This window comes from Eptatretus burgeri, chromosome 12, assembly GCF_056783735.1.
Source record: "Eptatretus burgeri isolate ZD-2024b chromosome 12, Ebu_testis_v1, whole genome shotgun sequence".
NCBI lineage: Eukaryota > Metazoa > Chordata > Myxini > Myxiniformes > Myxinidae > Eptatretus > Eptatretus burgeri.
In genome coordinates, this window is record NC_140972.1 from 77392918 (window position 1) to 77419617 (window position 26700).

The window sequence follows — 26700 nt, forward strand, 5'->3', positions numbered from 1 at the left end:
TTCTCATCAGTATACAGCTTGGTGCTTGATACTGTGCTGGGTTTTTATACAGAGGTCAAGGCTCATTGAAGAGCTGGACACAACCAATGGCGCCTGGTAGATATGATGACAACAGGGTGAAGTGGTACAAAGATACAAGGCAAAGGCAAACTACATCGTCCTGAAAAAGCAGAGCTTCAGCTTGAGAGGAGAAGAGAGTCAGTGAGAGCATAAGAGATGGTTGACACGCACTTGACACAGCATAATAGGATGGCTTATTTATTTATTTATTTTACTTGTGTGCTTGTCCTGTATGAAAGAGCACATTGGTGAGCCTTGTGGAATTAGGAAAAAAAAAAGAAGTTTGGTCGTGCATTGATTAGGAATATACACAGTACTGTCGGACCCCGCTATTCGCTATTTGTGGACCCTGCGTATTTGTGGGTCATAAAGTGTGACCGGCTTCTGTATTCGTGCTTTATATATTCCCTTAAATTTTTTTTAATTTTTTTTTGTAACACTTCAGTATTGGTCTCCTATACTACCTGGGGAATTGGAAATCGGTGAACATCACAGCATTGCTTAAAAAAATGTGCAAAAACAAATATCCTTAACTATAGCCCAATTAGCTTACTTCCAATCATCAGCAAGGTCATGGAATCCATCATCGCAGTTGACATAAAATCATTCCTTTTCTCCAACAGCCTCATCTCAGATCATCAATTTGGATTCAGACCTGGTCACTCTACCTTGGACATGCTGCTTCGACTCTCCCAACAATGGTGGAGGCCTTCAATATCAGACATGAGATTAGGGCCATCTCTCTGGACATGTGTTGAACTTTTGATCCAGTTTTGCATCCTGCTTTGCTCTGCAAACTGTCTGCCTATGGAATCCAAGGCCAAAGTCTCCACTCTTGGATCACTGACTTTCTCCACTCTTCCAGCCAACATGTGGCTCTCAACAGAACCCTCTCATCTCCTCTCCCTGTCAAGGTTGGAGTACCCCAAAGCAGTGTTCTAAACCCCATATTATTCCTAATCTTCATCAATGAACTCACTGACTCTCTGGAAAATCCTCTTTATCTCTTTGCTGACTCCACACTCTGCCGTGAGATCTCCCATCCTTCTGATAGACGGGCTGCAGCCTCTCCCCTCTCCTCAGACCTTGACAAAAATCACAAACTGGTCAAACACAATTTTGCCTGTGTATCCACATTGTCCACCCTTTGCATTCTCCCTTGCCCTCATCGTTACCTGCATCCCTTGTTTGTCCATCTCCATCAACTTTCTCCCTCCACCCTGCTGTTGGTGTTTCCTCTTTCTCCTGCTGTTCCCTTTGCTATGTTGTGTCCTGACTTGTTCTGTGTAATCATTCTTCCACGAGCCTCGACCATGTACAAAAACAAATTAAAAACAAAAAACACGAGAGGGGGAGCACTCGGTAGAGTGCAAAACCTCTGCCGCCAATAGTGCTGGGTCACTTGAGTGAACCTGATATCCTATTTGTTGTAGGTCAAAACGGATCAGACTCTACTGAACCACGATTGAATAAACTAAACTGGATCGACGCACATGTAGAAATGCCAAAAAAAAAAAAAATAGAATTTTTTTTGAAAAAAAAGGTGCAAAATTTGTTTTTTGGGGTGGGGGTGGGTTGGAAATCACTTAAAACATGCAGAAATGCAAAAAAAATTCAAATAAAATTTAAATTTTTTTTGAAAAAAAAGTTGCAATTTTTTTTTCTTTGGTTGGAAATCACTTAAAACATGTAGAAATGCAAAAACAAAAATTCAAATATTTTTTCAAAATTGCCACCATAGCGGCCATATTGGACTTTGGACCAAATCCAAAATCTAATGGCATGATCCTTGGACCATACCTAATGCCCCCACCAAGTTTCGTCGAAATCCGTCGGAGTTTTTCCGTAATACTGTTCACAAACAAACAAACAAACAAACAGACGGGTGAAAACAGTAACCTCCGTCCATCTTCGATGGCGGAGGTTAAAAATACGATTCCCGACATTCGCGGCATTTTTCAGGAATGCAAGTCCCGCGAATAGCTGGGTCCGACAGAATAGAAATGTGGTTGTGGTTTCCATTAATCTTCAAGGAGGGTACGTCTAATATCTGCAGTATTGATATTGATAATGGATTGTCCATGATTGAAGTCGTTCGAAAATAATTAGTTTCATAGAAAACATAACAGTTTCATAAAAAATGCTTAAAAAAAAAGACAACACCAGATACTGTTTACGATGTTTATTGAAGGAATGTGATTAACGGTTTATTTATAGTGATTAACCAATCATAGTATAAAGTGACAAAAAAAAAAAAACGAGGATCCTGATGAGTTGCTCACCGAAGGGGATGCAAGATAGGCAGACGAGGCAGGATAGGGTGCTGGTGCTCCTGAGATGGATGGACCAGAGCGGAAGAACTCCATGATTGAGAGCTGCCAGGCAGATTGCCGCAGATTTTGATGTAGCTCCTTGTATGGGAGCATCACGTCATCCAACCCCCTCGTGAACTTGAGGCAATGCTCCATGACCGGATCGGCATCTAACAGCCTCTTGGTAACTGACCGCATGTCCTGCAGTATCTGAGCCAGGAACTTGACTGTGAGTTAGGACCTTGACACCTCTTCCTTCTCATCACTGCTGAGTCCTCTTCCTTCTCCTTGGAAACCTTTGTAATGGCTTCCAACTCTTCAGTATGCAAGGCGATAAGAGCATCCAACTCCTCAGGCTCCATGTCATCAAAGCATCCTGGATGTGGGTGACCATTTTGGTGCTTGGTACGGCACTCGCCATAACACTTTCCTGGATCGTCTACTCGTTCTTCCGTATGTAGCGAACGGTGGATTTGTTGACTCCAAACAGTCTGTCCACAGAGGCCACACTCTGTCCTCTCGCCAGCCAGTCCAGCAAATCCAATTTGTGACTCAGGCTCATCACTTTCTTCTGCCTCTTGGCAGTCGACATATCTCCGGCATTGATCTTGCGCTAGGGAGCCATGTTTGATCAATGAGCATAACGAGAGGCAAAACCCCGGTCAAGGCAGCGGGACGAGGCAGACCCAGGACGTGGTGCATACATGCTGCGGGAGGGGTGAGTAATCTACCCATTGTTTGTGGGGGATTTTGGAGGATAGAATGTTTAACCAGAGGTACTCAGTGGGGCCTGGGGGTAGATGTGGTGAAGCATTTTAATTATATGCAAGCATCACGTGAATGTTTTACACAGCAGATGTTAGATGTGGTGTGGTGAAACATTTTAATTGTGAAACTCTTAAGAAGTGGAGGGGCAGGGGGGTGGGGGGGGACATCTTTTTCAGTTCATAATAGATGCGGTGAAGCGTTTATAACAGAACAGTGGAACAAGCAATGTAGCTTGGTTACAACGTGCCTGGTGAAATATATTGTTGCGAATTCGCGCCCGCCGGCGCCGGCGTGCGATCGGCCACGTAACTCGAATCGCGGCACGTCACCCACCGGACGGACAATTCAGTCGTGACCCTCCGGGAACTATCGCCCGGAGCCAGTCACGGGTGGGAGTTTAACCTCACCACGATCGTCCCAATTGCCCACCCGTGCAGGATAGGGTTGCTCGCCAAATCCGATCTACCTAAGTACCTGCACAAGTGATCGACCGGGCGATTGTACCACGCCACAGGCCGACTCCGGACACGAACCGCTGAAGCGGTTCATTCCGTATTACAGGGATAACCGAGTGGAGTTATCGTCGGCCTTGACGGTTCCGATTAATTACCGGGCGTTTTAAACCCACGACAAATCTCTCATACGATGCAGGAGGGAGAGTCAATAAAAAGGAAGGAGACGAAGCAGAGCGGGAACAGTTCAACAAGCAAGCATTTTACACACGCACACGCACACGCACACGCACACGCGCACGCACGCACATACAGCCATACAAAAAGCAAATGCAGAGTTATAAACGACTACACGCGTACACACGGCAACACTTACACAGTTCTACTTCAAAGACGGCGCCACCACAAGCATTTACGCAAAAAGCAAAGGAAGAAAGCCACCCTCACAGGCAAGGAGGCAGACAGGCCCGTAGACCAAATGAACGTGGATCCCGGAAGATCGGCCAGGACCACGAGACCGGGGACGTCTTACCCGCATCCTTGTGACTCGATGGCGGGCAAGCCGCAATGTTCGCGCCGCTGCGCCCCGACTCAGTGCCCTGGCGTGGTCGGCGAGTCCTCTCCGTCGTGCTCCGCGCGAGCGGTCCCGTTGGCACCACGCTTAGGGTGGGGGGAACGGGGGCCCCCCTCGGCACTATCTTAGCGCGAATGGGGGGGGGAAATCGTTGATGCTCAGGGAGAGGGGTATGGCTGGCCGGCCTGGATCTCACGACGAGTCGAGCGACCCCCACACTGCGACCTCGTCGCCGTCCGCTGTCTTCCCTGCAACTCCTCCGCAACTTCTCTCCAAGCTCGACTCCCCCTCTCTCAGTTCCACTCAGCTCTGCCCCGCTCTTCTCCCAACTCGCGCTCCCAACTCGCGCTTAGCTCCACCAGTTCCACACACTCCTCGCGAGTCGCCTTGCGCTCGTCTCTTTATAGGTCTCAGGAGGAGCCGATATGCAAATATGCGGATCAAAATGCGATTGGAGGCGGGGCCACGCCACCCTCTCTTCAGCCATTGGTCGGGCAAAAAGGGGCGTGAACCTCCCTGGATCTGCATATTTGCATAAACGGACTTCACATACACGCGCTTGGAGGCGGGGCCAAGCCGCCTCGCGTTCACCCATTGGATGGAGGGGAAGTGGGCGTGAAGCATTTTGGATCCGAATTTTCCCCTCGGAAAGGCCGCCATTCACGCTCGCGGCTCGGTGCGTTTGACACCAATCGCCGAACGGGCCCTAGGCAGCCTGACGTTCAGTGTTCACAGGTGGTGCGGTTGTTGGTTGTGAAGGAGAAAGGCGAAGGTGGTGGAGGGTTTTCGGTGGTGGTTTGATAGTTATGGTGTCATTTGGGAATGGCGGTAAAGCGATGTTTGCGGGATGGAGTTGTGAAGGTAAAGGTAGTGGCTGTTTGCGTTGTTGGTGGCTTAATGGTCAAAAATAATAATAGAGAAAGAAAAAATGACTAACTCAAAGCGTCGCAGCCCAGATGAATCGCACATATTCCCTCTATACAACGGGTTTGGGCTAACTACACATGGACTTACCTAGAAATCTCACCTGAGGACTCTTTATGGTGTAATGCGAATTTCCACAACCGTAACAATATGTTTTAGAACTGTTATATATGTTGCTCGTGGAAGATATGTTTTTGTGTGAAGTACTGTATGTACATACAGCTCATTCATGATGTGCCTGGTTCCCATCATGTACAGCCTTTTTGGCTGCTGGTTGCATCATTGGTTAGGGGCGTGGCTTTGCCACTGATGTAGTGCCCCTATTACCAGTCCACACTAGTGCTCATCTTGCCGACCTCGGAAGGATGACAGGCTGAGTCAACCCGCTGGTGTTAATTCAGCAGCTCATGGGGCTCGAACTCAGGACCCTAGGGTCCCAAGCCACCACTCCAACTGCAAAGCCAACACCAGGCTTATGTGCCTGGTGGAAGATGTGTTTTCAAACTGTTATGTACTTGGCTCATGGAAGATGTGTTTTTGCATAGTAGTACACCACAGTATGTACATACAGCTCATTTTTAATGCGGCTCGTGGAAAAAAAAATTGTCCATGAATACGCGAAGCACAGGGCTGCTGTAGGATGAACTCCTGACCAACTAGGCATAGACCAGAGGGTATTGCATGGCACTGCAAAATGCTGTGGTAGCCCTTTTGGTTCAGGGTGCCAGTCACTCTGTGTAAGTCGCTGACCCTGGATCCAGCAAAAGAGCCCCAGATCATCACGCTTCCTCCTTCATGTTTGTCAGTTGGTGTCACTCACTGAGGAACCATCCTTTTACCTACTCGATGGCATAAAAAACCCTGCATGATGATCCGAAGATTTCAAATTTTGATTCATTAGTCCATAAGACCTTCCAGTTTTCAGTAGTCCACTGGTGGTGCTTCGTGGCCCAGGCAAGCCTCTTTTTCTTATTTTGCCATCTTAGCAATAGCTTTCTGACTGCCACTCGACCTGTCAAACCTGCAGCTCGAAGTCTTCTCTTCACAGTTGAAACTGAGACTTCCTTACTTCGACCAGTGTTAAGCTGTGATGTCCAAGTGCCTTTTGATGGTGTTGGAAACTATACTCACTGATACCTTGGCTTCCTTTGCAATTCCTCCAAAGGAAAGACCTACACTTTTAAGGGTTATAATGGTCTGTCTGTTTGCCTTTGTTAATTGTCTTTTTATCACCATTATGAGAGCAATATACTACTTCCTGCAGTGCAATATTGTCTAAACAATGCTTCAGAGGGTGCAGCAACACAGTCTGTTCCAACACTGCTTTTATAAAGACAGAGGGTTTATAACTAATCAACAAAAGTTGGGACACCTGTAGGAATTGTTTGCATTAACTTTCAAGGCTTAATTTACTTCCATTGCTGCAGAACAGCTGCAGTTGTTAACCCATTACCTGTTCCCTGAAAAGGGAACAACTCTGATATTTACATTATTTTTCAGTTTTTGGTAACTTAAACTTTTTTTTTAACCTCTGGCAGTTTACCGCTTAACTTTGTACCATTTCACTTTATTCACTGGACTTGAACTGCTTAAATTTCAGTAAAAACTGGGAAATGGGGGTGTTTTAAAACTTTTGACTGGTAGTGTATCTGGACAGTGGTTAAGTCTGGGCGCGGTTTGTCTCCAGACGTGTCAAGATGGTATGTATATATATATATATATATATATATATATATATATATATATATATATATATATATATATATATATATATATATATATATATATATATATGTCCGGATGGGAGTTTGTCTCCGGACGTGTCCGAGCGGTTCTTGTATCCGAACGGGAGTTTGTCTCCGGACAGCTTGGCTCCGGATGCGTCCGGGCAGTGTTTGTCTCTGGGTGGTATTTATGGCATGACCAGTAGAAAATGGATTTCAGACATTATTTTGTTTCCATCTTCACTGTTATTCTATGCAGAATTATTTTGATGAAACAGTATGAATCCCAGTTGATGCTCCACCACACGTCTGCTTTCCTTTTCCCTCAACTCTCGCAACCCCCCCCCCCCTTTCTCATTATCTCTCCCTCCTCACTCTCCCACCCCTCCTTGCTCCCCCTCTATCTCCTACCTCCGCACTCTCCCCCCCACCCTTCTCTAACTCCCCCCTCTTTGTCGTCCTCCCCCCCATCTCAGTGTTCCCGTCATCGCAGCGGTGTGTGTGTGTGTGTGTGTGTGTGTGTGTGTGTGTGTGTGTGTGTGTGTGTGTGTGTGTGTGTGTGTGTGTGTGTGTGTGTGTGTGTTTTTATACATTTACACATACTAGCAAATGCTTACTGTTGCTTTGCTGATGGGAATACTAGAGGGGAGAAGAGGGAGAGAGGGGTGAGGGAGAGAGAGCGGGGAGTGAGGAGGTGGAGGGGAAGGGAGAGAGAAGGGAAGACAGTGTGATGTGAGAGGAAGGGAAGGCAGATGTGTGGTGGAGTGTTAACTATGATTCATACTGTCTCTTCAAAATCATTCTGCATAGAATAACAGTGAAGATTGAAACAAAATAATGTCTGAAATCCATTTTCTACCGGTCATACTCTAAACACGGCCCGGAGAGAAACACCGCCCTGATGTGTCCGTAGTCAAATACCGCCCTGACATAACCACCGTTCGGATTTAGACAGAGACAGAGACAGAGACAGCGACAGGGAGGAGAGAGTGAGGGAGGTGTGGGAGGAGGGTGCTGAACTATATTTGGGGGATGGGGGGAGAGCAAGGATGAGAGAGACAGAGATAGAGATAGAGATAGAGACAGATAGATGGGGGTAGGGGAGTTAGCAGAGAGAATATGTTATGCTTTATGAAAACACACACACACACACACACACACACACACACACACACACACACACACACACACACACACACACACACACACACACACACACACACACACACACACACACACACACACCTAATTGTCCAATATCGGCAATTTTTTGGGAATCGACAGGGTGGAGTCAGTGTGCTTACTAAGCGCATTACTTACTGCGTACAACCCAAAAACCTTGAGCACCTTTCACTGAAAAACAATGTTGCATGTATGTAGATGTTTCAGGGAGATGTTCACAAAGATTAATCTTTATATAGAGCTGCGTGTGACAGGTGGAAAAAAAATATATAATTTGGCTCAATAATTTAGAAAACACCTTAATATGGGAAGTCACTCAGAAATCGGGTTTATTTCGCGAGCCGCCCGCTCAGGGTGACGGAGCACGAGCCGCCCGCTCAGGGTGACGGAGCACGAGCCGCCCGCTCAGGGTGACGGAGCACGAGCCGCCCGCTCAGGGTGACGGAGCACGAGCCGCCCGCTCAGGGTGACGGAGCACGAGCCGCCCGCTCAGGGTGACTGAGCACGAGCCACTTGATATTAATGAAAATGGACTCTTGAAGGGTTGATTAGTTGTATCGTAGAGTTAATTAGTTATACTGTCATTTGCATGTTTGGAGTCGATTTATTGGAAACTCCAATTGAGGCCTGCCAAGATCGTGTTTAGTCAAGCCTTGTTTATCCTCCAAACCCCCTGTATTTTTCACTGTTAAATGTGCTTATTTCTCATTTATATATTTGATTCATCTCTTTACCTCTTTCTCTTCACCGGCCTTGCGACCAATGGCCGATGAGCTGAAGTGGATGTGTTGCTTTTGAATCGCACAACCCCAACAGTGTGCTCGAGCCAGACAACCAATCAGCGCGCCCGATGACCTTACGCGAGGGACAGTTTTGAGCAGGGAATCTGGATAGTGAGGTCCACATGTGGTTTCTCCCAGCCTCTCTACAGAAGTCATGAGCAGGACTCCCTACAGGAGCATCGCTCATGGTTCTTTAGACCACCCTCCTTAGGGGAAGGAAGAACCTATCCTGTGGTCATGGGAATGACGGCGGCGAGTTCGTCCGTACTGGCTGGAGATCCAACGCACAGCACGTTGTGCATGGGGAAATTGTTAACTGTTCGCCCCATCCAATCTCGGCAACGGTGCCTCGCTCAGCTCAACCTTACCTGAACCACTGTATTATTTATTTTATCCCAGCTGCATCTTATAACCCCTTTTGTCCTTCTGTGTGTCCAACTACCTCTCGAATGAGTGTGCCTTTCAGGATAGGGAAAGTTAGACTAGAGCGAGATCTTAAAAGGTTACTAGACGACCCGTGAACCCGTTGGGTTCCCGTTGTGACAGCAGTTGATAATACTCCCGAAGAGTACTTGACTGAATCGGGAATTGATTTCTTAATAATTTTTCTTGTTGCCCGATTTCAACGAAACTTGATACTGCACACCGCAGGAGAATGCTGAGTAAGGTGGCTGGAAAAATGTTGCGCTATCGTGTACCGTTTTGGCTGTATTTCGGGAACACACATACATATACATACAAGATGAGAGTTTTAGTAATATATATATATATATATATATATATATATATATATATATATATATATATATATATATATATATATATATAGATATATATATAGATAAGCATGATTTATTTTCTGAATAGGACTGCTTCATTCTTCTTAATATTTGTTTCTGTAATTGTTATTACCTCCACCACCAAAGGTGGACAGGGGTTTTGTTTTTCCCCAGTTTGTCTGTTTGCGAACAGGATATCTCTCAAAAAGGTATGGACTGATTGGGATGACTTGGTATACAGTTTGGGTATGTGACGAGGACAAATTGATTGGTTTTTGGTGAAGATCCAGATCCGGATTGGAGAATATTTTTTTGATTTCTTAATGTGATTCTTCACCATTGTGAGATAGAACCAAAACAAAATTGAGCATGATATTTCAAAATGTTTCGACGGATTCGGACAAACCCCAGTGGACAGGTTGTGCGTGTGACAAAGGCGAATTGATTCGATTTTGGTAAAGATCCAGATTCAGACACAATTTTTTTTTAATGTGATTCTTCACACTTGAGAGATCTGGCCAAAAGCGATATATATATATATATATATATATATATATATATATATATATATATATATATATATATATATATATATATATATATATATATATATATATATATATATATATATATATATATATATATATATACACACAGTAGACTAGGCGTAAGTCGTCACCATCGGGACCGAGAAAAAAGTGACGACTTGCGCGTATGCGAACATTCATGATGACTGTGGGGTGAAGGATGAAGTCGCGCGTGGCCTGGACACGTATGTGTGAGAGCCGGCTATTGTACCAAAAGGAAAACACAATCCTCAGGGCATAGGTCAGGGTTCATTTGCGAGTTGGAAAGTGATCAAGCAAAGATGGAATTCATGAATCAGTTTATCAAAAGTAAAGATAATGAACAACTGTAAGACAACAACTTCGCCTGCTTATCACCATGATGGGATTGACCAACGAACCCCAGAGACTTTTCTGGCAGCATCTGCCAGAAAAGCCCAGTCTCATCGGCATTGTACACATCCTGAGGCTGATACCTTTCCAAGATGTCTTTCAATTTGCCATCGTTCCAGTCGTGCACCACTGCCAAATCCACGCTGCCCGATTCGCCGCACTTCTTGACCTTGCCGATTCCCCACCTCACTTTGAATCTGTCTATCCAGTGCATCGGCAAGGTCTCGGCATCATCATGCCCGAGGTCCGCAGCGAATTTACGTGCCTTCAGCAGCAACATTTCACCGTTCAACCAAATATTTGGCTGAGCCGACATTTGCCGAAACCAGATGATGAGCGCGTCATCGACATCTTCAAAGGACACACATTTCACACGTTTCACACTTACCACCGGCCTCGCGATCTTCTCCACTTGTCCAAACATCGTGCCTTTATTCTTCAAGATATCATTCAATGTCTGCCGTTTGATGTCCAACTTCTCAGCTATGGCTGTTTTCTTCATCAGTGGGTTTGCCTCGCAAAACTGGATAATGTCGTATTTTTCTTGGTAGGTTTTAGTTGTAAGCTTACACTTAGTCGCCATTGTCCTGCCTGCAGTGCGATCAACGTGTGTACGCAGTTATAAATAACCTATCACTGGCGGTGTAAACCAATGAGCGAGCATCACGATTCCATGAAATCGGGATTCTCACGAGGCAGCAGTTCCATGTGACGAGTTAGGAGTGGTAATTTACTTGAGTTTCCATTACGTGAGAACGGACAAAATCTGATGACTTAGAGGAAGTGATGACTTAGAGATGACGACTTACAGAGGGATGACTCTTTATTCATAGGGACTTAACATGAGATAAATTCGGGACTTTTTGACGCTGCCGACTTAGGCGAAGTGACGAGTTACACGCTGCCGACTTACGCCTAGTCTACTGTAGTATGATGTTTCAAGTTGTGGACGGATTATGACAAAATCTGGTGGATGAGTCGGGCAGGTGACGAGAACAAACTGATTACATTTTGGTTCAGGCCCGGATACAGATCCGGCCTATTAGTGGGATACAAAACGTAAACTGTTCATCCTGGCAGAGGTATGCACTCTTTCGAGTGCCATTGTATTTGTTTTATGTGCTTTCTGTCCTGTTTCTTTCACATATTTTAATATACCTTTTAAATCCATGGTTCCAGGATCGACCGCTTCTTCGTGCGTAAATAAATTACCAGCCGACGCGCTTGAGTTATCGGCGTGTGCAACCAAATTGAGAATTTCAACGTTTCTGCTGCCAGTTTGGGAGTGATCCAGTTTAAATTAAAGCCTTCACACTCGGGCCGTCTTGCGGAGCGTTAACTCCCACATCACCAGGTTCGAGTCTGGTAGGGCTCGGCGTGGTGTTCATTACAACATGTAAATGACACATAAGAACCACATGTATAGTAGGTATCTTGGTTCGGGATCATTGAGGTGTTTCATGAGATCAAAGTGGGACATGAACCAACAAAGGGGATGGTAAGAATGTATGTAGAACCAGAAGTTGTTGGCATCAGGTTATGTACTTTATTGGACGAAGGTCTGACAACAGATGATGATGGTGGTTGGTCTGGAGGAAGGTAAAACACCATTGGGGGAAGGAAGGAGCTTAAAATTATAACTGTTTATAATGTATTATTAAAAAGGTTTTTATTTTAAACTTTTATTTGTTGTCTCATCTCTCCCATCAGATTTTGTGCCCTTCATGTACCAACTGCAAAATAATGAAACTCATCCACCAACGACCTTTGTTTCTCATCAGCCTTCATATACCAACTTGACTGACTTTCACATCAAGAACGAGCACAACAACAGTGGACCTCTAGAAAGCATTTCTGAGGCCATCGTCCAAAACTCAAATACTTCTGACTGTCAGGACCAAAGCCCCAAATCCAATAATTTTACCCCGAGTTGTGCCAGTACAAGCAAGTCACCTGGTGAGCGGAGGCGGCGCATTGTTTTCAGCCTGCACCAGCTGCACGTCTTGCAGCAGACATTCGAAGAACACAGATATGTGTCGCAGAAAAAACGACAAGACCTTGCCAAGGAGCTGGGACTTACTGAGGTCCAGGTATGCGTTCAAATTAGCATTACATGAGAAGTTCGGGATCGTGGTGTAAGGTTGTTGGATTTTCGGATGGCAAACTTTGAGGGTGTGAGAGGTGATTTGGGAGCTTTAGATTGGGTAAAGTTAATGAGTGCTTGGTCTTCATTGGAGAAATGTGTGACCTTTAAGGAGAAAATGTGGACGGTGCAGAGTAGGTATATTCCAGTGAGGTGGGTGGTAGAGGCAAAGATAGAAGAGGGTGGTTGAGCAGGGAGGTGCACGGTGTAATTAAGGATAAGCAGAAGGCATTTATTCAGAACAAAAAAATAACAGCACTGGAGTCCGACTCGTGCCAATATAGGAAGAAACAGAGGAGTGAAGAAAATAACTCGCCAGGCCAAAAGGGAAAAACTAAATGTATGTTGCCAAGAATACTAAACATAACAACAAGACAACTTAAAAGTATATAAGAGGTAAGGAAAGGGTTAAGAGTGTCGGCCCATTGAGGAATAGCCCAGGGGAGTTGGTGGTTGATGAGTCTGAGATTGCAGGAATATTAGTTTTTTTTTTGCTCCACATTTACGCGGGAACAGTTAAGGGAGCTTCCAATGGCAGAGAGTATCTAGTTTAGAAGAGATCCATTTAAGAGTAGATGAGGTGAAGAAGCAGCTACGAAAAAACTAAAGGATGATAAAGCTCCAGGGCCAGATAATATTCATCCGAGAGGAAGCGTTGCGGGAGGTGGATGAGCAGACGAGCGTGGCGTTCCCCGGATATCCTTAACAACTCGTTGGAGTCAGGACAGGTACCAGAGGATTGGAGAGCAGCAAATGGAACACCATTATTTAACGAAGGTTACAGAGAAGAATAGGGGAACGATAGACCCCGTTAGCTTGGCTTCAGTTGTGGGGAAGGTGTTGGAGACATTAATTAAGGTCAGCATGGGTTTACCAAAGGGAGGTCACGTTTAACAAATTTATTGGAGTTGTACGAAGTTGTTTTTTCATTGGGTGGATGAGGGAATGGCAGTGGATGTAGAATATATTGACTTTCAGAAGGCATTTGATGAGTTACTGCATTGGAGGTTGTTGGTGAAGGTGGGGGGGGGGTTTGCGGAGTGGCTGGTGGAGTAGCGCTAACTGCTTTGGAAACTACATTGGTTATGGGGAAACAGAGTGGCTGTGGGTGGGACGATGTCTAGCTGGGTAGATGTAAGTAGCGGGGTTCCTCATGGATTGGTCCTGGGACCATTAACATTCACAATTTATAATCAATTATTTGGATTCGAACAATGTATGCTTTCCAAATTTGCACATGACGGAAAGCAAAGGAATGGTGATCAGATAACAGGAAAGTCGAGATACTTTAATAGGCTGGTCAAAGGATTGGCAGATGCAATTTACATCCAGAAAAGTAAGGTGCTGGGAAATGGGTAAGAATCATGAAAATGGGGATTTTCATGATGTAAGGGGCAGTTTTTGACGGTGTCACAGAGAAGGATCTGGGGACGGTAATAGATATGCCAGGAAGTAGACGACATCAGTGCCAGGCAGCTAATTAGGCAAAGCTAAAGGAGTTTTATTCCTGAAGGGATAAATGATAAATCAAAAGAGGTGGTTTTAACACTGCAGAGGAATTTAATCAGGCTTCCTCAAGAACGTCGTGGACAGTTTTGGTCACCACATCTGAGGAAGGACGTAGCTACCCACAGAGAGGGAACAACACCGAGCTACGAGTTTGATTCCAGGGCTACCTCGACTAAAGCTATGAGAATGTTTGAGGGAGACGGAACTTTATACATTGGAAAGGAGGTGGTGGTGAGGAAATCTGATCGAGATGTTTAAGATGATGAAGGATGTGGATTGTGGACGTGTACAGTGGCTTCACAAAGTATTCACACCCCTTGATTTTTTTTCCCACATTTTTATTGTGTTACAGCCTGAAGTTAAAATGGATTAAATTAAAAAAAATTTTGTTGCCGATCTACACCTAAATATCCCATAAATGTCAAAGTCAAAACATATTTTTTAGAAATTTTTACAAATCCATTGAAAATGAAATACCGAAATATCTACTTTCATAAGTATTCAACCCCCTGAGTCAATACTTTGTAGAAGTGTCTTTGTTAGCGATTACAGCTTCGAGTCTTCTTGGGTACGTCTGTATCAGTTTTGCACATCTGAATTTGGGGATTTTCTCCCATTCTTCCTTGCAGATTTGCTCAAGCTCTGTAAAGTCGGATGGGCAGCGTCGGTGAACATCAATCTTCAAGTCTTTCCACAGATTCTCGATGGGATTCAAGTTTGGGCTTTGGCTGGGCCACTCAAGGACCTTCACGTTCTTGTTCTGAAGTCATTCCAGCATTGCTTTGGCTGTATGCTTGGGGTCATTATCCTGTTGGAATGTAAATCTTCGTTGCAGTCCAAGATCTTTTGCACTCTGATGCAGGTTCTCCTCAAGGATTTCCCTGTATTTGGCTCCATTCGTTGTTCCCTCCAGCCTTGCAAGTCTCCCAGTCCCTGCCACTGAAAAGCATCCCAAAGCATGATGCTGCCACCACCATGCTTCACGGTAGGGATGGTGTTGGATGGGTGATGAGCTGCGCTCAGTTTCTGCCAGACATCACACTTTGCATTCAGGCCAAAGAGTTCAATTTTCGTCTCATCAAACCACAGAATATTTTGCCTCATGCTCTGAGTCTTTCGTGTGACTTTGTGCAAGCACCAGGTGTGCTGTCGTGTGCCTTTTTCTCAGTAGTGGCGTCCGTCTGGCCACTCTCCCATAAAGCCTACACTTGTGAAGTGCTGCAGAGACTGTTGTCCTCCCGGCAGGTTCTCCCATCTCAGCCAAGGAACTCTGCAGTTCTGTTAGAGTGGTTATTGGGTTCTTGGTCACCTCCCGGTTGCTCAGTTTGGTCGGATGGCCAGCTCGAGGAAGAGTCTGGCTAGTTCCATATTCTTTATATTTCCTTATGATGGAGCTAACTGTGCTCTTGGGAACTTTCAACACTCTAGAAATTGTTTTATACTCTTCCCCAGATCTATGCCTCCTCACAATTATTATATATCTCGGAGTTCTACAGACAATTCCTTGGAATTCATGGTCGAGTTTCTGCTCTGCCATGCACTGTAAACTGTGGGACCTTATATAGAAAGGTGTGTTTCTTTCTAAAACACGTCCAATCAATTGTGTTTGCCACAGGCGGACTTGAATCAAGTTGTCGAGACATCTCGAGGATGATCCAAGGAAATTGGATGCACCTGAGCTCAATTTGGAGTGCAATAGTTGTGGAGTTGAACACTTATTGACTCAAGAAATTTCAGCTTTTAAATTTTAATTAATTTGTAAAACTTTCCAAAAACATGTTTTCACTTTGTCATTATGGAGTATTTTGTGTAGATCAGTGATAAAAGCTTTAAATTTAATCCATTTTTAAATTCAGGCTGTAACAACAAAATGTGAAAAAGTTGAGAGGTGTGGATACTTTCTGAAGGCACTGGAGGTGCAGTGGAGTTTTTCAGTGGATTGGACAGTGTTAGGACTAGGGGGGCCATAGCTTGAGGGTGAAGGAGAGTTGGGACCATTTTAAGGCAGGGGTCTTTCATTCGGAGAATGGTTAATGCATCGAATGGTCTCCCCTGATAGGTAGTGGCTGCGGAGGGTGTGGATAAGTTTAAATGGGATTTAGATTGGTGCCTGGATCCATTGAAGATGGAAGGGGGTGTGGGGGTATGTGTGCATAGTGGTTTGCTAGTACGTGGATTGGCGACAATACTGTGGTTGGTGCAGCGCAGGCATGATGGGCTGAATGGCCTCCTCCTCCCCCTGCGCCAAATTTCCTTGCGTGAATACATATCACTAGACCGGTTCCTTTATGGCAAACTTGTTTAACTGCATTGATTTTTTTTTTTCACTTTTCAAGACATTCAGTTTATTCAACCATTGGTTCATTTGTTAAAATGGATTGTGTTGCCAAATGATGTGCTATTGTGTGGCCTGTGGCTAGATAGCCACTCCACGCTGATCCATGAAACCAAGAGTGGCTTCCCCTCTATCTATGTAACCTCTGAATATTAATGAGTTATATTTTCCATCCCAAAATGGAGTTGTCAGTCACAAATTCAACTTCGAGCACCATTTTCACAATGTTTAAAAGCACATACCAGAATTGGCACGACGCCGATGGGGGAACTTTGTTCGAGATTATTGCTTTGTGAAAATATATTGACCTTGATATGATGAGACGTCGCATTTAACAGGCATTTGCAAATGGGACAACAAGGCAGAACCTCTTCTCAAAGAACTATAAATGGCGCAATGCATTGCAGTGTCTGACACATTTAAGCTTTGATTTCACGGGGGGGGGGGGGGGGGGTTAATTGAGAACCATACAACTCAGATGATTACGGTACTGCTAAATTGTCCTGCTAACTTGGATGTTGAACAAAGATGACGCTCCTCTTTAGTCATAGGTTTCATCTCAAAATACGCCGATTTTCTGTATTATGTGTGGATGAACCTCATGGAATCAAAAACCGCTTGGCCAATTTCCCTCAAAGTTTGTAAACGTGGTACTCTCAAAATAAATCGCCCACCTCTAACCTGATCCCTGCAGTGGTTCAAGGGTGGGGGGGGGGATTAATTGCAGTTTTCCCTTGTATACGTGAAGGGGGTTTAACCGCTGACCCCCTGCTGTATGGAAAGGGTATTGACACCATATTTCGGGTGTTGCCGGTCTATAAACTTGTTGAATGTTGTGTTTTCATTGCAGGTAAAATGCTGGTTTCAAAATCGAAGGATGAAGATTAAGCGACAGTACGTAACGAAGCCACCCCAGAGACCGCCGTCCTCAATTATGTCATCTCCAAGCATGAATTATGTAAGTGGAGTTTCTCCTCGGGTTCCACGTCGTTTTGTCATTTTTGGACTCGAATGAAATTTGTCCTGGTCTCATTAATTTGTGATAAACCAACTTACTTGACTGGATATAGAGAATTATGCAATTTTGGCTGAAGGCCAGCGAACGAATTTGTGACAAAATTGAGTTGTTGACCAGATTCAGTGGCATAATGGTTATATCAAAGTGTGTGTGTGTGTGTGTGTGTGTGTGTGTGTGTGTGTGTGTGTGTGTGTGTGTGTGTGTGTGTGTGTGTGTGTGTGTGTGTGTGTGTGTGTGTGTGTGTGTGGTTTATAGATATGCAAAAGGAGGAATAACTGCAGAGTAACAATACAATGGCTTGGAGAGGTTCATTCATTTTGTATCGTCACACCTCCGCCTGCCATTGGCAAGCACACTCCAACGCTACAGCATTAGCCTTGCTCGATCCTTTGGCATACATATCCCATGCAACTTGCCGCTGCTCAATATATGTTCTGTGGTCTGGGGGGTGGGGAGCAAGGCCACATTCAGTGTGCGGCATCTTCAGTGTATCCCCATCTCAACATGTTTGATTTGCATCTCCCGATGCCCACCTGTTGTAGTCTGTTCAGGCTGCGTCAGGTTATCCGTTGCAGGTTTGGAGCTTCTCTGATGGCTTGAGGGTCATGCGTTCATCTTCCAAAGATCGTTCCAATCTCTCTTCCCACAGTTTCAGCCTTATTGACATGTTACATATAACCATCCAGTGGTTGGACAGAAGCTGAGGAAGCTTCGGCATGAGCGGGTGTCCTTCATCCTCCGATTGATTGTCTGAGGCGTTCTTTCTGGCTAGCTACAGCCCTTCTAATGTGGGGCGGTGGTGACATTCCAGAGAACAGATTGAGGTTGCTGGTCTTGGTATGTTTCAGACATCCGCTGATACAGTGACAGCTTGAGTTTCATATTGTGCCGGTCTTCTTTACATGTGATAAGTGTTCCCAAACCTCCCAGGCATATTCAGCCATGGAGAATCACAGGGCCAGTGCAGTCGATTGGACGGTTATGGTGTTGGCTCCCAATTTTGAGTTGCTCAGTTTGCCAAGAAGATCATTTTGGGTGCTGGCTTTTGCTTTCAGCTTATTGATATGTGTTTTGTCGGTCAAAGAATGGTCAAGGATCATTCTAATATTGACTGGGTTTTCGTAGTGTTCTCATCTGGTTCCATTGCACAGAATCTCCAGCCTTCAATTTGTATGTTTATTCTTCACGTGGGAGGCACATACATGAGTTTGAGAGGGATTGGCTCGGATCGGTACAGGACCAGCATGTGTAGAAGAAATCATCGATGTGCAAAGATGAGCACTTGAGGTAGTGCGTGTGTGTGGTCGTGTGGCAGCTTAGCTGCCGGGGTGGCTATCATTTCTTGAAGCGCGACTGTGTCGCTGATGCAGTGCCCCTCTACCAGTACATACACTGGAACTGGTACTCATTTCGCCGACCCCGGAAGGATGATTGGCTGAATCAACCCCCTGGTGTATTAATTCAGCGGCCGACGGGGCTTGAACTCAGGACCCTAGGATCCCAAGCCACCACCCTAACCACTGAGCCAACACCAGGCACTTGAGGTAGTGAAGGGCAGCATGTTTGAATGACGAGACAACAGACACAGGGAGACTGTTAATCAATCAGGAGAATAAGAGGAAAATCTAACATATGCAGGTGGAAAATCAGACTTTGGAAGGGTGAGCAGGTGAGAATTTAGCACAAGTGAAAAAAAGATTTCCTGCAATGAATTGGATTTTCAAACTTTTGTTTTACTTGAGACAGATATCGATATTTGCCCGAAAAGTGCAGGATCTGTTATGCTTTTAACACACATTTGATTTGATCCAATGGTACTGACATGAACATTTTGTCAAGTACATCGTTTTGAGTAGGGATTATTTATTTTGTCATTAAAAAGGAAACCATGGAGAATAAATAGTTTGCTCATGCAAGTTGTACGTACTCTTTTGTGCAGATCGGACAGAGGAACGCGAGCCCCGATTACATCCAGCCACACCAGATGGCAGACTCGGGATACGGTTATTATAATATACCACCTTTTGCATCGCCATTTGCAGCAGAGTCTCCATTCCTTTCTCCAATTCCGAGACATTTCTGGGATACGAGCACAAGGCAACCCACTTCAGCTTCAGCAATACAAATGAGAGACATGGCTAAAATGCACCACGCTTTGGCGTCATGCAACTGCTTCCAGTCCCACAGATATATAGACTATTTACAATGTCCAGCAGATGTCAATGTTGCTGCGTTAGAAGCTTTTTCAAATGTTGATTCTTGGTCGACTGCCGATTGTGCCACATCACCAGCTCCTTTCCATCTCCAGCTTTGATGAATCCCACCGCCTGCCCTGCTTGTGGCTCGATGTGTTCCAACGTCGACGCTGGAGAACTTTATGCCATAAAACGACGCTTCATACACATCGTCGTTTCTGCTCATTGGCATTGCGAGTTCTTAAATAGGTAAATTAAAGGCAACTTTTGTAAAGATCTTTTTAACATTTTTTAAAAAATGCTCCGTGAAGAGTTGCGCTATGTCCGAAGGTTTTATTCTGCTCGACATTTGTGAGAAGAGGATGTACTGGTGAGCAGTGCCACTGGCTTTGCAAGCTGTTCCAAATGCTTCGTGTGTGTAGAACTATCTGATACGATAAGTTTGCTTTTGAAAAACAATTTTTGTACATTTATATGGTAAATGTACAACTTTCTGAAATTTTTTTTATTTTTAAATTCTTCCATATCTTTTATGGGATATCTGAAAAAGTTTTGTAATATTACGTTTGTGTTTTGATAACTTCCATGCCTGCTCCATATTTGGCTCTTTGAATGATTGATTGTGGAACATGCTGAAAGGTTTTGTGCCGAGTTCATCTTGAACTGTTAATTGGTAAGTCATTGTAATGATTTCTAATTCCACGTCATGGCCACATCCTTTTGTTTTTATTGATACTGTGGCAATGATTTGGAATTTATTTCCTTTTTAAAAAATATTTGTGAAGAAATAAAACTGTACCTTCTTTATCATTGAGTGATGGGATCCGTTTTATTAAAAACAACAAAAAAAAAGAAATCTTCCGTCCATTATTTGAGGGTCTTGACCTGAACATATCCTAAATATGGCTGTATGTATGCGACAGCCTCTCAAAACGTACTCACCCGTGATCATAGCTGATACAACCAACTTGCGTCCCACAATGAAGCCTTGGATAATAAGAGCAGCTCTGAATCCTGATGGTGCATCGCCGTGCCTGAACAAAAGTGTAGATATTGATGATTTGATGTAGCGTACTCTTTTCAGAGCATTGTGCTGCTGTAGCAGTTTTTGTAAAAGGTTGTTCTTGGGGGTTTGCCATTGCCTTCCCCAGCATTGTTTATCCATGCTCTGTCCTTCGAAATGCTGAGCATCAAACAAGGAAACGAGGAAACGTCACATACCACTTTTAAAGTGTTTGGGCAGACTCGACCGGGGTTTGATCCACGACCTCCCAGACTCAGAGCGGACACTCTAATCATTACACCACCAAGGCTAGTTGGGTAAGCTTGATTACATTAAAGATCAACCTATTAAAAAAAAATACCTTTTCGATATTCAAGCTACTTTTTGTGAAAGCAGTTCTGCCATAAAATGTTTGTACAACAGACACCAATGTCTTCTAAATTACAGAAATAAATCTTACAAACAAATTTGTGCATGACGAAGGTGAGATGGCAGGCTTACTTGTTAAAAAAAAAATCTACATTTACCTAACAGTCAGGGGAATGTCACAATAACCATAGATCTTAAAATGACAGACACCAAATATAATTAGTGAAATACAATGCGAATAGTAACTAGAGGGGGAGCACTCGGTAGAGTGCAAAACCTCCGCCGCCAATACTGCTGGGTTACTTAAATGAACCTGATATCCTATTCATTGTAGGTCAAAACGGATCAGACTCTACTGAACCACGATTGAATAAACTAAACTAGATCGACGCGCATGTAGAAATGTCAAAGAAATAAAATCGAAATTTTTTTGAAAAAAAAGGTGCAAATTTTTTTTTCTCGAACAATTTTTTTTTTGGGGGGGGGGGGGAGGTTGGAAATCACTTAAAACATGTAGAAATGCAAAAAAATTCAAATATTTTTCAAATAAAATCTAAATTTTTTTTGAAAAAAAGTTGCAAAATTTTTTTTTTCTCTAACAAATTTATTTATTTTTGGTTGGAAATCACTTAAAACAGGTAGAAATGCAAAAACAAAAATTCAAATCTTTTTCAAAAGGGCCACCATAGTGGCCATATTGGACTTTGGACCAAGTCCAAAATCTAATGGCATGATCCTTGGACCATACCTAATCTCCCCACCAAGTTTCGTCGAAATCCGTTCAGGAGTTTTTCCGTAAAACTGTTCACAAACAAACAAACAAACAAACAGACAGGCGGGGGTGAAAACAGTAACCTCCGTCCATCTTCGATGGCGGAGGTTAAAATAGGAACGAAATGTTTACATAAATACACCATCAAATGTATGTGTGCATGTGTGTATATGTATATGTATATGTATATATATATATATAATATTGTTACATTCTCGGAACCCTATGCATACAACATACAGGTGTCCCAAGTCAGTTATTCCATTAATATACGTGCAGATAGATCCCTTCCTTGTGTGGAGTGGGCAAACACGGGGGTGCGTTGCGATGGGCTTTTAATTAGGTTAATAAATAATTTTCTCCCCTTTTATTTTATTTCCCCTTTTTATTTGAACCACGGTACCTTCATCTCGCTTGCCTCGCACCCTCGCCTCGCTTACCACAGCGTGACGAGCGCCTACCCAGAGACTCGTTTTCAGAGTCAGAATCCTGACGTTCGCTGTGGCAGTTCCATCTCGGCTTCAACCTTTCCAAACCCAGACACGTGGTGTGGGCGGGCCTTGCCGGCCTCTGGCAAGACCCCACCCAGAAAGGCGGACCGCATGAAGGCCCGGTCCAATCGGGATGGACGATGACGTCGGCTTCGCAATGGCTCCACCCCCTAGCTCCGTGATCTATAAAATACGAAGCAATCCTCAGAGTAGAGTTGTTATGGGGTGAAAAGGAGTTTGTTGGAGTGGGAGAAGGATTGGAAGGTTGCAGTTATTGATGGGGTCGTTGTGAAGGTGTTCCGCTGCTTGGCTCTGACCACATCCGCCTCGACGGCCCGACTGCTGGTCCACGCACACCCGACCTCGACCGGGTCTCTTGCCTGGTCCTGTCGACTGCTCCATTTCTCGCCTCGGACTCCGTTCTCTCCACTCAAGCTCCTTGATGGACACAATCTCCACACGTGTGACTGTGGACCTAACCGCACGACCTTTGTCAGGTGCCACACCATGGAGCACCCTTTCCCCCGAAACGCTCAGGTACCAGAAACTGTGACCTCAACTCCCTCCCTTCCTGGCTGCAAAAGGTCCCCTTTTCTTTTCATTGGGTTTATTTTGTCTGAGTGTGTGTCTAGACTCTAGAGTGTGTGGTGCCTGTCCGTTAGATAAGCCTGTTTAAGATCTTTATTGTTGTGATTGTTGCTTGTATTAATCTCGCGTTAAGTCTGCTCTGTGTCTGCTTTTATAAGTTGCTTGCATAATTGTCGCACCACACCTCTCTCATATTCCCCTGCGTAACACAGCCAATAAACCTTTTTCGTGTGCCACATACTTTTCCCCGCTTTAGTGTAAATAAATCATTGTAGAAATGTTCCCAGCTCGTCTTTGTCCTTTCCTCCATTGGTCCAGCATGGTTCGGATCTGAGTTTAGCCGGGTCTTTATTTCCGATAATCCGTTCCTTCCAGCCGGTACGTCCTTGGCAGTTCCGCTCGGCTCCATCCAATCTGGAAAGGTAGTTGGTAGAGTTGGTATTTGGTAGTCTACCGTAGTCGGTAGAGTGATCCGGTTCGGGCAAGGCGTACCGAGGGCGTGGTTCCCCGGTAGTTGAAACCGCGTGGTTAATTAGGTAACTTGATTCTAGACAGGAGGACCCCACACCACGCGGTTGAGGTATTGCTGTCCATGGTCGGTTGAGCGGCGGCCTACAATTCCGGGGAGTCTGGTGGGAATCGACATTAATTCCTCCACCTCATGGTCGTTCTCACCACCAGACCCCGGCCCGCAACAATATATATATATATATATATATATATATATATATATATATATATATATATATATATATATATATATATATATATATATATATATATATATATTTTTTTTTTTTTTTACACATTTTCAGTAGTTGCTGGGTGACAGGACAGCATGTAAAAAGAAAAAGGGGCAATACCCCTGGGGAGCACTCACCTGGTAGCTGCTGGATAACAAAACTAGGGAACCGCTGGTAGGCATGGATAACCCACAGAATAATACCTATGAAGTTTTTATTTATTTATTTATTTATTTATTTTTTTCCAATGCAGTGCACAAACAAGTTGTTGAGTTTCATCAAAATTGTGTATGTAGTTTCTGAGAAAAGAACAAATACCTATTTTGGGGGGCAACCAGGTCAGGTCAGGTATGGGAGCATGTGCCAGAACAGCGCGTCGCTGCGTCCACTTTCCGCCGGTACTCCAGGGGCCTCCGTCTGGCCATCCCCCAGGCAGATGCCAGGCCCATCCCCATCTCCTTGAGATGATGGTCAACCTGTTGCAACCATGAGGCACGTGGTCGGCCCACTGGCCTCCTCCACTCATGAGACTCCCTCGCTGAGAGAATCTGGTGAGCAGGATCAGCGTCAGGAAAACAAGCCACATGTCCATACAGCCGCAACTGACGCTCACAGACTATGCAGGTAACAAATCTCATCCGAGTCTCTCTCAGCAACCGCTCGTTGGACACAAAATCCGACCAGCGATAGCCAAGGATTCTCCGAAGAGACCTGGTACCAAAGGAATTAAGTCTCTGTCTCAGATCCTTGGTCAAAGTCCAAGTCTCGCACCCATAGAGCAAGACTGGAAGTACCGAGGACCTGAAGACTCGGACTTTCGTCCTCCCGCACAGGTACCGGCAGCGCCACACCCCATGATCCAGTGAATCCATGACTCCCCAGGCCCGACCCAGACATCTATTGACCTCTGACTCACAGCCAGCAGAGACATGAATATCACTGCCAAGGTAAGTGAATCTCTCCACGACCTCAACATCCTCACCACAAACAGACACAGACAGGACAGCAGCATCCAAGATGTCACCGAAAGCCTGGATCTTAGTTTTGACCCAAGAAACCCGTAATCCCAACAGCTCCGACTCCTCATTCAGCACCTCGAGGGCCCCCAAGAGGATGTCTAAAGTCCCCGCAAAGATGACTGCATCATCTGCAAAATCAAGGTCCGAGATCTTGACATTCCCAAACGATGCACCGCAACTTGATCTCTCCGACATCCTCCCTAAAATCCAGTCCATACAAGTGCTGAAAAGTGTGGGGGCAAGTACACATCCCTGACGAACTCCAGTAACAACTGGAAATAAGTCAGAGATGGTACCACCACACTTCACAGCACTCTCAGTACCAGAGTAGAGTTCAGACATCAGATCGATCAGTTTCGGTGGCACCGCACGAAGACCAAGAATCCTCCAGAGGACATCCCGATTCACTGAATCGAACGCTTTACAGAGATCAACATAGGCTGCAAGCAGCCCCTGCCGAAACTCTCGTCTGCGTTCGGTGAGGATACGAAGTGCAAGGATACGGTCAATCGTTGACCTCTTTGGTGTAAAGCCTGACTACTCTGGACGCTGGTGTGCAAGCAGATGGTGGCGAACCCTATCGAGAATTATCCGAGCAAAGACCTTGCCCGGCACTGAGAGCAGCGTCACCCCTCGGTAGTTGTTGCAGTCTTGGCGATCACCCTTCCCTTTCCAGAGAGGGACAACAAGGCCCCTCTTCCAGTGAGTTGGGATGATGCCTGTGTTCCAGGCAGAGCACAAAACTGCATGCAACGTCACGAGTGCAGCATTTCCACCAGCCTTGAGAAGTTCGGCATGGATGCCACAGATCCCTGGAGCTTTGCCCCGTTTCAACTGGTTCACCGCAGCCCGTGTTTCCACAAGCGAAGGTGGACCACAGTTGATTTGAGGGTCAGCAACAGGGATTGTAACACCCTTGACATCCAACTCGACAGCTGGGGGATCAGCCTGGTACAACCGCTCAAAGTAACTGGCCCAGCGGGCCTTCACTTCAGACTCCTCTGTCTAGAGCCTACCACTCTCTGCTCGAACTGCAGTGCTCCGAGGGATGGGCTTGGATGAACGTAATGCGCGAATTCCCCTGTAAGCGGGACGAGAATCACCTGTCCACAGGTGATGCTCTACCCCCTCACAGATTCCTCGCACATAGGCCTCCTTGTCCACCCTCAGTGCACGTACAGTTTTACGCCTCAGCTCCCTGAACAGCTCAGCTCTGCCATTCAGCCTGGCCCTGCGACTCTGGTCAATGGTATCCAGTGTCCCTTGAGAGACAAAATTCTTCTTTGCCCTGCGGTGAGCTCCAAGGCATCCACCGGCAACATCAAGGACGGTGGGCTTGAAGGCGTTCCACAACTCTTCAGGACCCCCCAAAGCACCCAGACCCCCCAAGTGTCCACTCAGCCTGTTCGCAAACTCCTCAGCTACTCTCTCATCCCTGAGCTTGGCAACATCCAGTCTCAGCTGGGATGGTACCATTCTCCAGGACTTAAGTTGCAGCTTTAGAGTTGCTACAACAAGCCTGTGGTCAGTATTGAGGAACTGAGCACTCCGGTAGACCCTGCAGTTCTGGATCATCCTCCAACGACCCTCAATGAGGACATGGTCAATCTCCTTTGCCACACCACCAGCGTTGGAATACCAAGTCCAGCAATGAGCTTGCGGGCGCTGAAACCATGAACCAGCCACCCTAAGTCCATGACTTCTTGCAAAGTCAAGGAACTTAGTGCAATTCTGGTTCATAGTTCCTGACCCATGGGGACCAACACACACCTCATAACCATCCCTATCAGTTCCAGTCGATGCATTGAAATCCCCCAAGACTAGAAGTGTATCTCGTCTGGGGCAATGATCAACCACAGACTCGAGTGTGGCGTAGAATGCATCCTTCACGGTGAGATCACTCGCCTCAGTCGGAGCATAAACAGAGACCAGGGAAATGACACCTAAGGAGTGACGAATCCTTAATCTCATAATACGCTCGTTGACCGGTGTTACCTCA

General features: G+C 45.2%; 1 protein-coding gene across 4 annotated transcripts in view; it reads left to right on the forward strand.

The window, feature by feature from the left end:
- The window catches only part of LOC147015954 (uncharacterized), an 87719-nt gene extending 67188 nt beyond the window's left edge, over positions 1-20531 (forward strand). For all 4 annotated transcript variants that reach the window (XM_085848618.1, XM_085848620.1, XM_085848619.1 and 1 more), the window contains 3 exons: positions 12227-12606; positions 17354-17461; positions 19461-20531. In XM_085848618.1, the coding sequence (XP_085704744.1) occupies positions 12227-12606; positions 17354-17461; positions 19461-19835 (863 nt within the window). In that variant the 3' untranslated portion in view covers positions 19836-20531. The remainder of the gene's footprint in view (positions 1-12226; positions 12607-17353; positions 17462-19460) is intronic.
- Positions 20532-26700: the final 6169 nt, after the last annotated feature.